This window comes from Papaver somniferum, chromosome 5 (genome assembly GCF_003573695.1).
Source record: "Papaver somniferum cultivar HN1 chromosome 5, ASM357369v1, whole genome shotgun sequence".
Lineage (NCBI taxonomy): Eukaryota > Viridiplantae > Streptophyta > Magnoliopsida > Ranunculales > Papaveraceae > Papaver > Papaver somniferum.
In genome coordinates this window covers 204,770,411-204,786,505 of record NC_039362.1, presented here as the reverse complement: position 1 = coordinate 204,786,505, position 16,095 = coordinate 204,770,411, and the positions used below count along the sequence as shown (strand labels likewise).

The 16,095-nt window shown below is 37.0% G+C and overlaps 2 protein-coding genes across 3 annotated transcripts; both read right to left on the bottom strand.

Moving 5' to 3' along the window:
* Positions 1–2,852: 2,852 nt before the first annotated feature.
* Positions 2,853–4,838, bottom strand: LOC113280605. Its single transcript, XM_026529212.1, has one exon. It carries the CDS (start codon positions 4,836–4,838, stop codon positions 2,853–2,855), a length of 1,986 nt encoding a protein of 661 aa, XP_026384997.1.
* A 1,248-nt stretch (positions 4,839–6,086) lies between these two features.
* LOC113284394 (E3 ubiquitin-protein ligase CHIP-like) lies at positions 6,087–9,981 on the bottom strand. 2 transcript variants are annotated; one of them, XM_026533839.1, is made up of 9 exons: positions 9,825–9,981; positions 9,499–9,691; positions 9,351–9,418; positions 9,154–9,260; positions 7,918–7,973; positions 6,986–7,119; positions 6,699–6,852; positions 6,488–6,598; positions 6,087–6,389 (listed from the first exon to the last, which is right to left on the bottom strand). In XM_026533839.1, exons 1-9 carry the CDS (start codon positions 9,839–9,841, stop codon positions 6,264–6,266), a joined length of 966 nt encoding a protein of 321 aa, XP_026389624.1. In that variant the 5' UTR covers positions 9,842–9,981; the 3' UTR covers positions 6,087–6,263. The 2 variants fall into 2 exon arrangements, with proteins under 2 accessions (XP_026389624.1, XP_026389625.1); XM_026533840.1 differs by having other exon boundaries at positions 7,918–7,989; positions 9,197–9,260.
* Positions 9,982–16,095: the final 6,114 nt, after the last annotated feature.

The window sequence follows — 16,095 nt, the reverse complement described above, 5'->3', positions numbered from 1 at the left end:
CTCGTAAAAAGTATGGGGGGTGCTCCGAGACTCAAATTAAGTTTCTGAATAAAACTCGTAAAAAGTATGGGTGCGATGAGAATCGATCGTCCAACAACCAACTTATATGCTTCTGGCTTGACCACCTGTGCTGATTCTCTTCTGTGGGAAATTGACTTTCTTCTCTTGTTTGCGAAAGAATGAAACCCTTTGTAAAAAGAATAAAAGTATGTTCGGGTGCGAATTCGAACTCGTGACCTATTATTTCTTTTTTCCAACTCAAATCATCTGTACGAGTTTCTGTTTGTGTTGGTGCTGCAGATTCGCACATGTTATTTTATTATCGCTCTTAGTAAAAATAGTAAGAAGTATGCATTCGGTGGGATTCGAACGCAGGACCACGAACGTACACTCTACCGCCTTAACCAACTGTTCAGCAACCTCTGTGCAAAATTAATGCACAACAATTTTTACTTATTCTCATATTCGTCCTTGGCACTTCATCAAAATGTGCGAAATAAAACGTGTGAAGGAAGAATCGAACACGCGAACCATCTGTTCTAGTATTCGCTTATGACAGAAATCACAGCAACTGCCTCTTATCTTATCCTCGCCTTCCTTTATTTCTTTATCTTATATGTGAGTTTGTAAAACAAGTTTTCTTGGTTGTAAATCTCTAATCGAAACTTGTTTTGGGTCAAGATTTTGTTTGGGAACTAGATTTCGTAGAAAGCATAAACTAATTTTGTAATGAATTTTTTCTAAAATTTTTGTTTGAAAATTCCTAGATCTGGACAATTGTACACATAATCACAAATATGTGGAAGAGATTTCTCCTGTAAAAAACATATTGTTGATGTAGTTTGGTTGGATTTCTTGGATATTTCTTCAACTCTTCTTCTGTACTTTCAAATCTCTCCCAAAACTTCCATATTTGTCCTTGTAGCTCACAGATCCAGTTGAATTTATCACCAACAATTGCTAATTTCTTTGAATCCTCTTCAATCCAACAAGCAGGTAGTGTTTCTAGTGCCAAAATGTAGTTGCAAGAAATCCTACAACCAACACCCCTTCAATAATTTTTAGATGTAATCATATAAGTCTTCTAATTATCAATATAAGTGCTAGAAATATAAATAGACACAAGATTTCTACATTCACGGGGTTAGGTTTTACTATGATTGTTAAGGTTACATGAGTATTACATTTAGAATCTCCATTAATGAGTATTTAGAGTTCTAGGTTGATGAAGGAAGAAGAATGAGATAATAATAATACAAATTTTGTTTCTCTCTCTACCTAAAAATGTGTCCTCTCCTAAAGTATGTCTCCCCCTTTTCTCTCTCCTGACTTTCTCTTTATATAGGTGTTTACATAGTGGATGACAGCTCACATGTAGTGGAGTACAACTCATATTGTCTCATTCTCGTGTTAACTTCTGCAGCTCACATGTAGTGGAGTACAACTCATATTGTCTCATTCTCGTGTTAACTTCTGCCTTATACTTGTGCTAAGTTTTCTCGCACTTCTACATCTTAGCACTCTTGTGCTACGTCCTCGTATGCTAAGGAAATAATTGTGTCTCACACACTAATAAATGTGTTGTGGGATGTTTTGATCCTGCACAGTGTCTGTTCTTCTCTTCTTTTTTTGTGGTTCCATACACAAAACCGATTTTCAAGAAAACTTTCAAAAGTTGCGGCCCAGATCCCTGTTTTACATATCGTGACTTGGACCTTATTTATCTCTGTTACAAATCAATTATCACCCATTCATGTTCAAAGCTATGTTAGTAGGAGTTCCAATGGCAACTGTCTATTTATATGTTTTGTTCGCCGGTTACTCTGATAATGTTTTGGAACAACTCAAGAACACCTTAAAATCATTATCTTCATCATTTTCTTACCTATATATCAGAACTCTGTTACAAAAAGAGAATTACAATTTGATCGGTAAAAGTACCTTTTCTGATAGTTCCAATATATGGCCGCTGTCTGAACTCCAAAATTACTTCCACCAAGGAAGTTCACCACTAAATTATTACGTAAATCCGATGTCTTTGGTCATATAGAATCAGTGGCTGCAGATTGTTTGACGGGTGCTTGGTTCCCGTTTGTTCTTCCTTGCTGCTGAGATTCTATCTGTTCTTATTCCTTCTTTCATCCTCACTAAATTATTCTTATTTGTCACTTTCATATCAAACCTATGTATCCAAAGGAAGTAGGTATTGGTGATCCGTAAATCATGCCAATCACCATATCTTGGTCACAAAAGTTGTTAGTAGTTCAAACGTTAATTTTTTAGGTGCAAGATTCATATATATTTGGTTCCTGGCAAATAATTTAACAGTATAAAAGATCTGTGCTGCTGTGCATAAGCAAAAAGAAACCACGCAACAAATCAAATTTTTAGATGGAGGTTCTTTAGGGAGAAAGATACGTTCAGATTACCTGGAAAGAAGACAGAGATTAAGGCTATATTGGACCGGTCGTCATTAGAGAACTTCAAGGAATTAACGGACTGAAAAGTAAAGGTTCTCTGGGCATATGATCTCTCCATATTTTCAATCGATTACCGCTATACCTTAACGTGTTTTATACATGGCATCCGACTCACCAGGTCGTTTGGGAAGTGGGGGGTGTCGCTTGGGAAGTGACTGTGCGAAAAGTTGTGTCTTTTCAATTTAGGATGTAACCTATTCGTCTCTTTAATAAGCTAGTGACCGTTGAAACACTGAATGTTATAGTTTAATCCTCTAACTACCATAGAAGAAAGAAAGAAAGAACATACAAAATCTCTATAATAATGTTGATTGAAAACTTGATAAATTCGTAAGGAAATTAATCCTCTAAGTAACAAGTGATTCGGTCTTGTCACTCTTGCAACTGCAGCAACCTAAGAGTCTCTTCTTCTTCGTCGTATGTTAACTCTTTTCTCCCCAATCTACCATTTGATGACACAAACATTAGTTTTTGAGCCCTTTCAAAAGCAGCATTGCCTGATTTACTATTCCCACAAAGCAAATTGAAGTATGTATGGTTCATTTTCACACTCCCTGTTGTTGCCTGAAGAAAAATTAACCGCACTGCCACTTTTTTCAACACCTGGAATTCAGTCAGATGAGTCTCCCAAACCAATCTACTTCCACATGGATTCACCACTTTCATCTTTCCAGTGACTGGATCTCTCTCTTTTGCCTGGACTGCTTGTGCATATACTGGATCTAAACCTTTCGTCCTCCATTTCATCAACTCCATTAAAGCAAGATGTTTCTCTTCTTCATTCTGAGTTAACCTTGTTATTATTTTTACTACATCTTTTTCTTGTTCAGAATTAAGGTACTTAAAAGGTGGTAGGTACCTGCCGCAATTGTCTTCAATCAAATAAAGAGGATCCAGAATATAGCTCGCTGCCCAAGCTTGATGGTAGTTTTTTGAAAGTTGAATATTCACCAACTCCATCACTGTTTTTTCTTCAACTGAGAAACTGTTACACCAAATTTTGATTCTACTCTTCAGTCCTTCCCATAGTGGAAGACATTGTCCTAAACATGGCTTTTCTTCTTCAATCTCCTCTATTAATGTTGTCATGAGCTTTATTAGGCATACGACACACTCTAAATCCCTCCAGAACTTTGGATCTCTGAGTGCAACATGTAATTCCTCATCTAGTGGATCAGTAGAGATAACTTGATTGGGTAGGACCTGAGAAGCTTCTTCATTCAGTGAGCATGACATGCGGGCGACATTCTTTATGGAAGATATGGCCGCAGAGGTTTGGTCATGGGTAAAGGTTTGTTGGGGATTGAGACAGATGATGTTGTTACTAGATTTTTTCTGGGGGTTGAAAATATGAACCAGTTTGTGACAAAGAGATGCTGTTTGTATACAGATGGGAAGACATTTGAAGAAATCATTGAGAAGGTTTTTCAATGCTTTTGCTTGGCATGTGGTATTCACCATCCAGTGAAACTGTAACTCTAACTCCAGCAGTGCCTCGTTAATGACATTGCCGACATCTGCAACAACTCCAGCACACCGAAAAACGTCACCGTTTGAAACCTCATTAATAATGGAGCTCAGTAATTCTTTAACGCCCGTCGAGTTAGGTGTGCTGGTGGTACCGAGGAATAACATCTTGTGAAATAGACTGCTTTTGTTGGGAAGGTTCAAGGTAACATTCACAAAAGCTTCGCTCTGAGCGCAGGTCTTCTGATCTTCATTTTTCCAGCCATTGGTTGACATCTGAAAGAACATTGCATCATGAAGTTTATCCTCAAACTCAAACTTAGCCTCCACATACTTGTAGTCAAGTTTTCTCCCCAAGATAGAGTCCTTGTTTACTTGTGGTAGTCCAACTTGATGAAGGAAAGCTTGAAACTTAGGGTGGTTGAGGGTTGAGAGAGAAACATAACCGCAGGACATGTAAAACCATTCTGCAAGCAGATCCAAAGCTGTATCTATTTGTGTTTGAGTCAATTGTGGTCTGTTGATAATCGGCTTGACTGCTGAGCAAGGGGCAGGAATCATAGCAACTGATGGCAACAAACGGTTGTTTTTTCTGAACTTGGGAGTAACCCCATTCTGGAACTCCGGGCAGGTGCCACGTTTAAGATGCTCAGATGCAGTTCTAGAAGGATTTGAAGCAGAGAACAGACCTCTGCAGAGGCTACACTTGAGTTTAAGGGATTTGGCTGTGCCAGTGTCTTGGTTTCGAAAGAGGATTGGCTCCAAATGTGACCAGTACCACGCGCCTTTCCCTCTAATGGCCCTTGTCCTGATCATTACAAGTCCATTGAACCTCTTGTGTAAATTCCTCGAGAACATATCATCTTCTTGAGCTTGGCATAGCGCTGCCATTTTGCGAGCAGCTACTCTCTCTTAACTGACCTACCTTGGATATCCCCACCACACGGTAACTAACACTGTCGTCTAGAACTGGAAGAAAGTATTTTATTTCTTTGCTGGCTATCTTAGGTACCTTGCTAACCTCAGCAGATTTTGGGTAATGGTGGGAAGAACTGCTGTTAGAAATGTGTTAATAATGCTTAACCTTTCCGTCGGCAGAGGTGTACTGAAAAGAGATGGAGTGGATCAAGGAAAAGAAAGGTTGTTATGATGTTTGACACTCATAGGAAGTGGTTAACAGCTTTGGTTATTAACAATGGAGTAAAACAACAGTGTCAAGGATGATTACGGTGGGGCTGGCGAGTGCGACCAAGGAGATACAATTAACGGTTAGTTGGTCACTTTTTTTTTTCCTGTTCTTCCTGTAAGTACATAGTAACATGAAGGATAATGCGTTAAGACTGTCAGATCGACGTACATTTACATTCCAACCGACACAGAATCGGGTATGCTATTCCGTATATCTACAGTCATTCATAGTTACTCCTAATCTTTTCATCCGTAAAATTTACTACTTCTCGTTTTTGACATTTTTAAAAAAGAGATTTTATCACTTTTTCATTTTAGTTTAAAAATTAGCCGAATTGAAAAAAATGATAATGTATTTTTCTTTCTAAAACGGAGTATAATTTAAGCTATTGTTGTCAATTATCATGCCTATCATATCCTACTTTGGACTTTGATGATCAATTGATGCTTTTTTGTTTTGGCATTTTTATATCAAAAGCAGGTTTGCTTTAGTTTTCAGCAAGCATTTTTCATGTGTAAATCTGATCCATTTAATCTTTACACTATTGGTAATTTTAATTTGTAAATGGAGTACTTGATTCAATTAATCTTTACACTGTTAGTGATGAATTATTCAGAATTTCTTTAAACAAAACAAAAACAACAGTAAAAATTTCAACATCATCTACCTACTATAATAAAAACAGTAATGAGGTATCTTTATTTTTTCAACAAGGACTAAAAAAGTTGGTATTAAGTTATTAACTATAAGAATGAGAAGACGGGTTTACAAGATCAGTGGTGTCCAGTCCATTTTTACTCAAAATGAAGGCCTTGACATTCCATTCTGATTTTGACACTAGTTATTTATTTTTATTTTTTTATTTTCATTTTTATTTTGATGCAAGAGTTGCGGTGTTGTATGGGTCTGCTGTGTAAATTGTAAAGAAAGAAGGAAAAGAGGAAAGCAAGTGAATTCAAACTGTACATGGTATATTCAGTAGAGTGAAAGACATGATGAACAAGAATCTGTACAGATAGATCAAGGGCATTTAACTTTGAAAAGGGTCAGTATACTGGGTTGTATATCTACCAAAATTTAAAAAACTAAGAACATTATGAGAACAATTTAAGGACGTGAAGGGCATTTTAATCCAACTTGTAAGCCCAACCATGCTTCTTTAGAAACACTCGAACAGCCTCCTTGATAGCTAGGTTCGGAATCAGCTGGCGCTGGTCAAGTTTCTCCCTGGTAATTGGATCAAACTTCCCCACCTGAATATCAGAAAAGTTGGAAAACCACATTTAGAAAATATGGAACTTAAGTCAGCCTTCTAGGAATGAAAAGAAGTGCATTTGGACCAGGAAATCACCTTTTGGAGATGGTCAAGCAGTACTTTCCTCTCGTATGTAACCCCACTTGGAGTGATGACAGGATCACAAAAGATGTCAAGTGTAATCTGACAGCACAGGTAATCCGGAACCTGTATACTTATATTAGTCACTAATAAAAGAAAATAAGATAAAGAGGATATTGCCCTTTAAGAGCATTTTCGTTTTTTTTTTTATACTTCAAGGACTCACCTCAAAGGGAGTGTCGTCCTCTGCAGCTTTCTTGAATACTTGATCTAAAAGATGCAGATTTTCTGAGTGGGTGTTTTGAGCTTCTTCTGTGATAACATCACCTTGAGAAGCATCAAGAAGATACTGTTCTTCAAGAGCATTCTCGCATTTTTCTCTGGACCATTATGCAGATGAAGACAATTGTCAAGGAAAAACTGAGCCCACCAATCAATCATGTGTACGAAATCAACTTTAAAGATTTGGTACACGTTGAATCAGTGTTCTTGCAATATGAAAGAGAAACATACTTTAAGTTTTGCTGCCTCCACGATCGTTGGCTGGATGCATGCTCCCACTCTAGGTATTTTGCCTTTGCAAGCTCTTGCCAGATCTCTTCCACCATATAACCAGTAGGGTTTGCACATCTTCCAAGATCCAATGCCTACAACAAGGATTTAACACTTCAGTCAAAATTATGTAAATAGGTAGAACCTTCTATACTGCCCATTAAAGAATTAAATAAAATCACAAGGAAGCAAGAGACTGAAACCAATTCCTTCTCTTCTCGTGTCATGTACTGTTCTCGTAAGATATAAACATGTGTGACAAAGGCACTCTAATCCCTCAGGAGTTCAACTTGTCATTTTCCCTCTCCATCCCCCATTCTAATGGAAAGAAACCCTCCTTTTCTACAATATACAGGACGGGCTGCAGACCATTTCGTTGACAAAACCCTTCTTCAATGGTTGATACAGCTCCAAATTCGCATGGCTCTTAATATGGTTCCATAAATCCAGGTAAATATTCAAAAGACCATTTTTGAATATTTACTATAGGGTTGGGGTGTGGGTGGAGGTGGAGGTGGATTTAGACAAGTCGTGCTACATTGTTTGTGGTGTGAGGCGAGACAAAGCAAGGTGCCTAATGCATTAACGTCTACTTGCCTACCTAGAATCATTAGAGAAGAGGTACAGAATAAGAGAAAAAAGCATAACAGCCATATAGTAATTAATTAGAGAAGGATCATATTTGAGAACAAAAAGATGGGATCTGAGTAAAAAAAGTAGATTAAGGAAAAAGAATTGCAATAACAATTTGCTGTCGAGCTATTGAGAGAGCCATGAGTATGAAAACGACTAGCTAAGCCTTGTGTGTCAGCTCCAAGCACATGGACATAAGCAAAACAGTTATTGCAAAAAGGAAGCAAGCATATCTAAATAAATATAATCAGTTGTAGAACCTTCTCAAGTTGTTGGACTCCTTCAGCATATTCTTCCCTTTGCAGTAATGCAAGACCTAAAATATAATGTGCCTGTCATATATCAAAAGGCCGAAAATATAATTACAGTTGCGAATATTAAACCATACTACTAGAAAAACAGACATTAGACATGCTCTCCACGAAAGAAGTACACACACCAGCTAGTCCAAACAGAAATATAAAACAATATAGTCATGGATGTATCACCTAAAAATAGCTACAGAATTCTCATGATCTGTTAATGTTATCTTTGAAATAAAAGAGTCCTTCAAACACATGACTTAATCTTGTACAAACCATTTATGGGTAAGTTATCATTCATCACAGAGGTCGATAGTGAATGCCTATCAGCCATTAACACCATGCGGACACAGGGCCAGGAACTTAGGGTGTTAAATGTCAGATTGGCTTCAGACCAAGTTCAGCTCTAGAGAACTGCTCTAAAATATGGATGAACAGAACAGCATTGACTTCGGTGACTGTCATTGAAGACATTCTATCGCAAGTACAAATGCAACTGGCAGTATAACAGCAAAATTGGCTATACCGCTTGCATTAATTGCAGACAGGATGACTCCTGATCTTCATGGAAGACATATTTGAGATAATCGTGACATTGCATTTCAAGTAAATCCAGAAATTAATCATGCAACCAAAACTCCATGCTAAACTCAAACCATACTGTTTGCATTGAAATTTGTCATTCCTTATGTAAACTCCGAAGCATCCCAACTAGTACATATCTTCTTCTCAGCTGTCCAAAAGCTTCACAGCATTTCAAAACATTGTCCCCCCACTTAGTTTATCTTAATCATTTTTAGGTTGAAGCCACAGGAAGAAACGAGTATTTGAAGGAGAAGTTCAGCATTTCTCAAAAGATGAAAATGATGCACTGAAAACCAGCTTTTTTCAAATGCTCAAAGGTTTCAACCTTCAATGATCCATTGAATTTGATCTCTGAGCCCAACACAACACCGACTCAAATGCCATGTTTAATTTGTCAATGATAGAAACCAAATAATGTCCTTAAATCACTCAATAATATTAGGTTTGGAAAAAAGTAAAATATTCTAACAATTGATGAATTATTTCATAGTATCAGCCAGCAACCATACACATCGATTCCCAAACTAATGGTTGTATGATTAAGCCTAACGAATAATCCCACAGGTTGCATCTACAGACAGATTAAAACTAAAGGTAAGACCGAAATACCTAATAAAACAGAAGCGGAAATTGAAGAGATCGACCAACGGACCTTTGTTGAATTACTGTCTAGCTCAAGAGCTTTTCTACAATCCTCTTCTGCTCTTCCCCATTCTCTAATCAAACAAAACCCCAATTAACAGCAACAAAACTAGAAACAACCTTCAAAACATAACAAAAATGAAAAAAAGACCAATTCCACTTACTCTCGTTTCCGATGGCAAAGTGCACGATTGGTCCAATATACAGGAACATCAGGGCAAAGGGTAATCGCCTTTCAACAACAGAAACCCAATATTCAACAAATGAAGGGGAAAAAAAGGAAATGAAAAAAGGAAACCCTAGTAGAAATACCTCAGTATAAGCTTCAATAGCAGCAGCAAAACGTTCTTTACTGAATTTGAAATTCCCATCTTTTTTACAGAGTTCAGCTTGTTCAGATGCTGATATCGTTGTTGTACCCCCATTATTATTCATAATTTGGGGGGAAATCACCACCTCGTCCTCCTCCACTCCTTTCTCAGTCTTCTTTGATTTCTTAGTATTACTAATACAATTCACAAATCAGAGACTGAATTTTGAAAGGATTAAAAAAAAACCCTAATTTTCTTTTCAAAAATGGAAGTCAGTGAAGAAGAAGAAGAAGAAGAAGAAGAAGAAGAAGAAGAAACGTTTCTCACCAGCGCCAACAGAGCATGCTCGTTCGTCTAATCCTTGATTTTGTCTTGAGATTTGGAAGATATATTTATTATATATAATACGCAGACAAGACTTAAGACAACCACCTTCTCTCGTATCTTCTCAAAGTCTTTGTTGTGGGGTGGGCGTCCATCCAAGAAGCTCAAAGTATCGAGCGATAGCCTGGAAAGAGCGGCCAATTCAGCTGAGAGCAAGTCTTTTGGGTTTCTCATATGTCAGCTTTGGAAGGTCTCGTGACCTTTGTCTGTGAGTTGCTCTTAGTGTGAAGTTCGTGTGAAGTTGAATGGGTGTAGTAGGTATTTACGGTTTCCCAAGAGCCAGTTTTGTCCATTTCTATTGATTTTTAGAGGTTTTGTTTGTTTTTTATTTCTCTAAAGAGTTCATCGGATCCTACGAGTCTCGTGGGTAATATTGTTTTTGACCTTAATATTATGATGACTTAGCTTAAAAGAAAGAGTTGCTCTTGCTGTGAGGCAGAAACTTTTATTCCCTATGGTGCTCTAATGACTATGCAATCTTGGACTTTTCCAGGACCTGATGGATTCCCACCAGGTTTCTATCAAACTCAATGGCGCACAGTTAAAGATGATGTGTGTAAGATGGTGAAGGCTTTTTTCACTTCAGGTTATCTACTCAAGAAGATTAATAATACAAGAATCTCTCTTATCCCAAAAGTCAGTGGAGCTCACTTGAAAAAGCGGCGGTCTAACAACCACACCTAATATTTCGTTTGGCAATCTGAATAGACAAACTCCAATATGCTTTCAAGAGAATCAACTAGACAGTCAAACTCAATCTAGAAAAGTATATCAAAGAGTTTTGTATCTCTATTTCTCAATTCAATCTGCAATCAGCAAATAGGAATTTGCGAGCCCGATTGAATATAAGAAAGGTAACTTGAATGGTACGAAAGACAAATGTTCAAGGATCAATCAATTTCAATCAACAAGCAAAGGTCGGATTTACCAATTGATCGATTCAATGCACAACCTGTGATATTTCAATTATATAAAAAACTATAATGCGGAAAAGAAATAACACGCACAATCGGGAGGCTAAAAACCGATTGTAACGAATGATCGTGCATTTGCGACAAAGTGTTGGACCCGATTGACATGCTTGCGTCACTATTCATGGTTGTTGCCATGAATTTCTGAATGACCGATAACATGCTTGCTTCACTATTCATGGTTGTTGCCATGAATTTCTGAATGACCGACAATGATTGTCGAGTTTCCGTTTTATTGCATAATGATTGTGCACCACTCATTTTGTCTATTGAACAATGATTGCACACCACTTGTTCTGTCTGTTGCGAAATCATTGCACACCACTCGCTTTTGTCGTATTGCACAATGATTGTGCAACACTGGTTCTGGCTATCGCATAATGATTGCGCGACATTCTCTTTAGCGTATTGCACAATGATTGTGTATTATTCTGTCGGCCAGCCCTCTTTGGCCTGATGCACAATGATTGTGCGGTGTTGGCTCTAGGCCAATAGCTTTCATAATGCGCAATGATTACGCTGCAACGCTAAAGGCCATCTACCCAACTGGCCTGATGCATCATTTGATGCGAGATTTGGCTCTTGACCAAATGCCAAACATAATGCGTCATTTTGGCACGATATTGGCCTTAAGCCAATCTAATTCTTATTAAGCAACAGAAGCTTTGGATGAAGCTTCCTCTAAAGGCCATGGCTCATCTCTTAGCATGCCCCATGCTAAAAACACGGGGTGTACAACATTCTTCAAACAAGAATAAACTGACTTATGTTACCCAAAAATGGGGATTATAATTTTCCTTTGTGCGCTTATTCTCTGGAGACTTCTTCTCACAGCATATTACATTGCAATAACTCTAGAGCAGTATGGTTTGTTGTTTTGGGAATCCACATTCAAAGTGGATCTAATATGGTTGAGTTGTTTTGCACCTGGTTTGAGAAACTTTTGAATAAACAGTTTCAGCAGGAGGAAGTTTGTAAAATAGGCATAGTGGCTTGGTGTATTTGGTCAGATAGATGTGACACTGTGTTTAAGGGTTTGAAGACATCTCCGGAATCCATTATTCACAGATCAAAGATAGAAATTGAGCTTCTCAGGACAAGACCTCTTAGTTCTCCTGCTCAAGCTCCTAAACAAAATAGAGCTAATCTTCACTGGTCTCCACCTCCTATAGGCACTCATAAAATAAATGTTGATGGTTCTTTTCATTATTCTCTTAAAACAGGAGGCACTGGACTTATGGTTCGCGATTTTGCAGGTACACACAGGGGTTCCAAATGCATCTACCGAGAAGCTGCTTTGAGTCCAGAGCAAGTGGAATGCAAAGGTTTATGGGAGGCAGTGCAGTGGCCAGTGGGCAAAGGAAATGCACCTGGAGAGAGTGCAATTTGAGCTGAACTCGTAAATAGTTGTTGATGCAATAAACAAGGACAATCTCAATGCAGACTGCATGATTCGTAACATGATTCTCGATATTAAGAATATTTTCAATAATAATAGTTCTTGGCGATGTAGTTTTGTGCCTAAACAAAAGAACAAGGAAGCAGTTATTTTGTCTAAGTTAGCAAGAGTCAGTCGTCTCAGTAGTTTCTGGTTATCTGTCATGTCTGAAGACATTTTATATCAAGTTCAGAAAGATGCTAAGTATGTAACCATTAAAAGTTAATTAATACAATCTTTCTTGTTTCAAAAAAAAAAAAAAACTTTGATCCCATATTTGAAATTCAGAAGCAGAAGTCAGAAGCCAGAAGCAAAATGTTTTTGTATATCCAAACTAACTTCTGACTTTTTTGTTTCGATAAGTCTTTTTGGAAGATGAAAAGTCAGAAGTCAGTTTGGCAATATTATTTTAGAACGACTCCTAAAAGAAGAAAAGTCAACTTTATGTGAAGCAAAATAGTTTTTAACTTCTGTTTTTGGTATCCAAACACACTATAATAGACTAGGTTAACATATTTTGGATGGGGGAGTTTGGAGCTCATTTTGGAGTGTCATAAAATCAGCAATGTAAGCATACTTTAATAATGCTTAAGAGATTATTTTTCAGTCTATAGAAGTAGTGTTAGAGCACTGCTCGGTCGAACTCGCATGCGTTGCTATATCAAGCATGTTTGTCAATGTTAGTGATCAAAACTATAAGTCTTGATTTCTAGTCTACTATAGCTAAGTATCCGACTAGGATAGAAAGTGTAGTTGAGCTCAAGAACTCCATGACAATCATCATGCAAGACGAAGAACTACTCAAGAAACTGGTGGAACTTCATGGACTAAAAGGTATGTGGAGACTTGAACTTATCTATCACTCAAAAGTCTATCTACTCTATCTCCTATCATGAGACAAAAGTCGTTTTGCTATATATACTTTGATTATACACATTTGTTATTTCGAGCCGAGTTTATCTCGCTTATCTATTTCTTGAAATACGTGTTGGTAAGCTTTCTCTTTGGCCAAGTTCATCTTTACATAGTGACGAAAGTCATGTTATGTTTCAATCACTTTGAAAATGGCTTTGACGAAAAATGGTTTGTGAATAACAACTATATAACGTCCTCTAAGAGTGTTTCAGTGATTGAAATGAGAGTTTAGATTGTATAACCAATGTTGGATAGAAGCATTGTGTGGTAACACATATATGTATAAGTCCTTATTCCTTGAAACAAAGTATGCGTTCTTTGTTGATCAAAAAAACCGGAACAAGAGCTGTGAACTCAGTCTGCGTGGGTTCCTGAACTGGCGGAGGTTCTCATCCCGAGAAAATCTGCTGGAGTTTGTGAACTCCTTCCGGGAACTTAAGTCCGCGTACTTGAGTTGGTTATATCTAAAGACGATTATTTGTGAACTTATATTTATATTAACTAAGGAATGCAATTTGCAAATCGTGGCTACAAAGTTCATGAATCGATTCGAGTGAATCAAATCGTTTTTGCTTCAATTGTGTCTTGTATACTTCTATAAGATTTTTACAATTGAACAACTCTCTAACTAGTTCATTTGAGTCATTTGAACTAGTTATGGTGAAGAAGAATATGGTTGATGTGAAAGTGCTCATATGGCTAACCACTTGGTTAACTATTGTTGAACCAACAAATGTACATGTTTGGGGTACGTTTACACAAACCTAAAATCGTGCATTTCATTTATGTGTAACAAGATAAGTTTTCGATCCAACGGTTGAAAGATATTAGCTTGAATCTAATCAGGTTTTCATCTGACGGTGAATATTGAATGTTTCGTTACTAAGCTAACATTGATTGCAAATCCTGATTTAAAAGACTATATAAGGGAGAACTCTAGCAACTGGGAAACCTAATCCCCACACCTCCTGTGTGATACTAGTTGTATAAGCTAGAGTCGATTCTCCTTTAACCTTAGGTTTCTTCTTGAGAACCTGTAGGTTAACGACTTGAAGACCTCATTGAGATTGTAAAGTCAGACCGATACTAGTTTCTTGTAGTTGTGTGATCTGATCTTGCTGATTCTATCGTGTTGAGTACAATCGTAACGATTGGCTTGAGATTAATATCTCTAATAGGCAAGATATAAAAGTAGTCACAAACATCTTCGTCTCATCGTTTGTGATTCCACAATATCTTCTTTCATCGCGTAGATTAAGATTATTGTGAGGTGATTGATAATACTAGGATGTTCTTCGGGAATATAAGTACGGGTTATCAATTGGTTCATGTTCACCTTGATTTATCAAAAGACGAAACAAAACTTGTAGGTATTTCTGTGGGAGACAGATTTATCTATCATCGTAGACTTTTCTGTGTGATACAAATTTTTTTATTTAAGTCTTCGACTTTGGGTCGTAGTAACTCTTAGTTGTGGGTGAGATCAGCTAAGGGAATCAAGTACGCAGTATCCTGCTGGGATCATAGACGTAAGGAGCGCAACTGTACCTTGGATCAGTGTAAGATTGATTGGGGTTCAACTACAGTCCAGACCGAAGTTAGTTTGTAGTAGGATAGTATCTGTAGCGACTTAATACAGTGTGTGTTCAATCTGGACTAGGTTCCGGGGGTTTTCTGCATTTGTGGTTTCCTTGTTAACAAAATTCTGGTGTATGTGTTATTTCTTTTCCGCATTATATTTTGTTATATAATTGAAATATCACAGGTTTTGCATTAAGATCAATCAATTAGAATATCCAACCTTTGGTTGTTGATTTACATTTATTGACACTTGAACTTTGGTTTTTGTTACCGTTCAAGTTATTTCACATAATAATCAGGCTCACGGATTTCTATCTGTTCGATTTGTTGATTACATTGTGAAATTGAGACATTATAACTCTTTGATATACTTTATTAAGATTGAGTTTAGTTGATTCTCTTAAAAGTATATTGGAGTCAGTCCATACAGATTGCTAATCGAAATATTGGGTGAGGTTGTTGTACCCCCGCTTTTTCAAGTAGAAAGTCAGAAGTTAGTATGAAAACACAATTTCAGAATGACTTCCAAAAGTAAAAGAATAACTTTTTATGAAGCAAATTGTTATTACTTTTTAACTTCTGAGATTTTGTTTTTGTTCTCGGAGAAACAAAACACTTCTGCTCTTTGATAAGGTTTTCTTTAAATTATTTTATTGAGAGAACTTTGGGTTTCAAACACTACTAAGCTTATAGCTTTGACTTCCAAAGAATTTTCCCATAAAAAAACCTTGGAAATTCTAATAGCCTACAACTTAAAAAAAGTAACTTATCGACTTTCAGATGTCAATAATGCTTGAAATTAATTTGGGGATACAATTTCAAAATGATTTTTATAATTAAAAAAATAATTTTTGCGAAGCAAATTGTTTTTACTTATGACTTCTGGAAAATTTAAGAGAAGTTCTAAACACCGAGAATATCGGACACTATCAAAACCTACTCTAACAAATTTGATTGTTGAGGCTCGCCCCATCTCCGGAGGCTAGCAGGGCGCCATTATTTTGTGTGTGTATTGATTTTGGGGGGAGTTCAACATTCTAGGTCCATAAAGCATTAATGAAAATTCAATTTTTTTTTGTTCTATGGTGTCAGATCACTTGTCATTCATTATAAAAAATCATGTAGTCATTTGAAGGAGTGTCAAGTGACTTTCGATAAACATGGGAGAGGACTTTTAGTCTAAAAATGTAGGCGTAGTCTTTCTGATGTGAATTTGAAGATGGACTATATGATGACCCTGGAGGCGTTAGTATCTTGAGAAAACATGCACCGCCTTTGTATAAACAAATATGGTTGAAATATGGTCATA

Bases quoted from the DNA above. Each gene is read 5' to 3' on its own strand.
- LOC113280605 (XM_026529212.1), bottom strand. From the start codon at position 4,838: ATGGCAGCGCTATGCCAAGCTCAAGAAGATGATATGTTCTCGAGGAAT.
- LOC113284394 (XM_026533839.1), bottom strand. The intron at 6,599-6,698 runs GTGAGTCCTTGA...ATAAGTATACAG, and splicing joins AGGACGACACTCCCTTTGAG to GTTCCGGATTACCTGTGCTG. The intron at 6,390-6,487 runs GTGATTTCCTGG...TCTGATATTCAG, and splicing joins TGCTTGACCATCTCCAAAAG to GTGGGGAAGTTTGATCCAAT.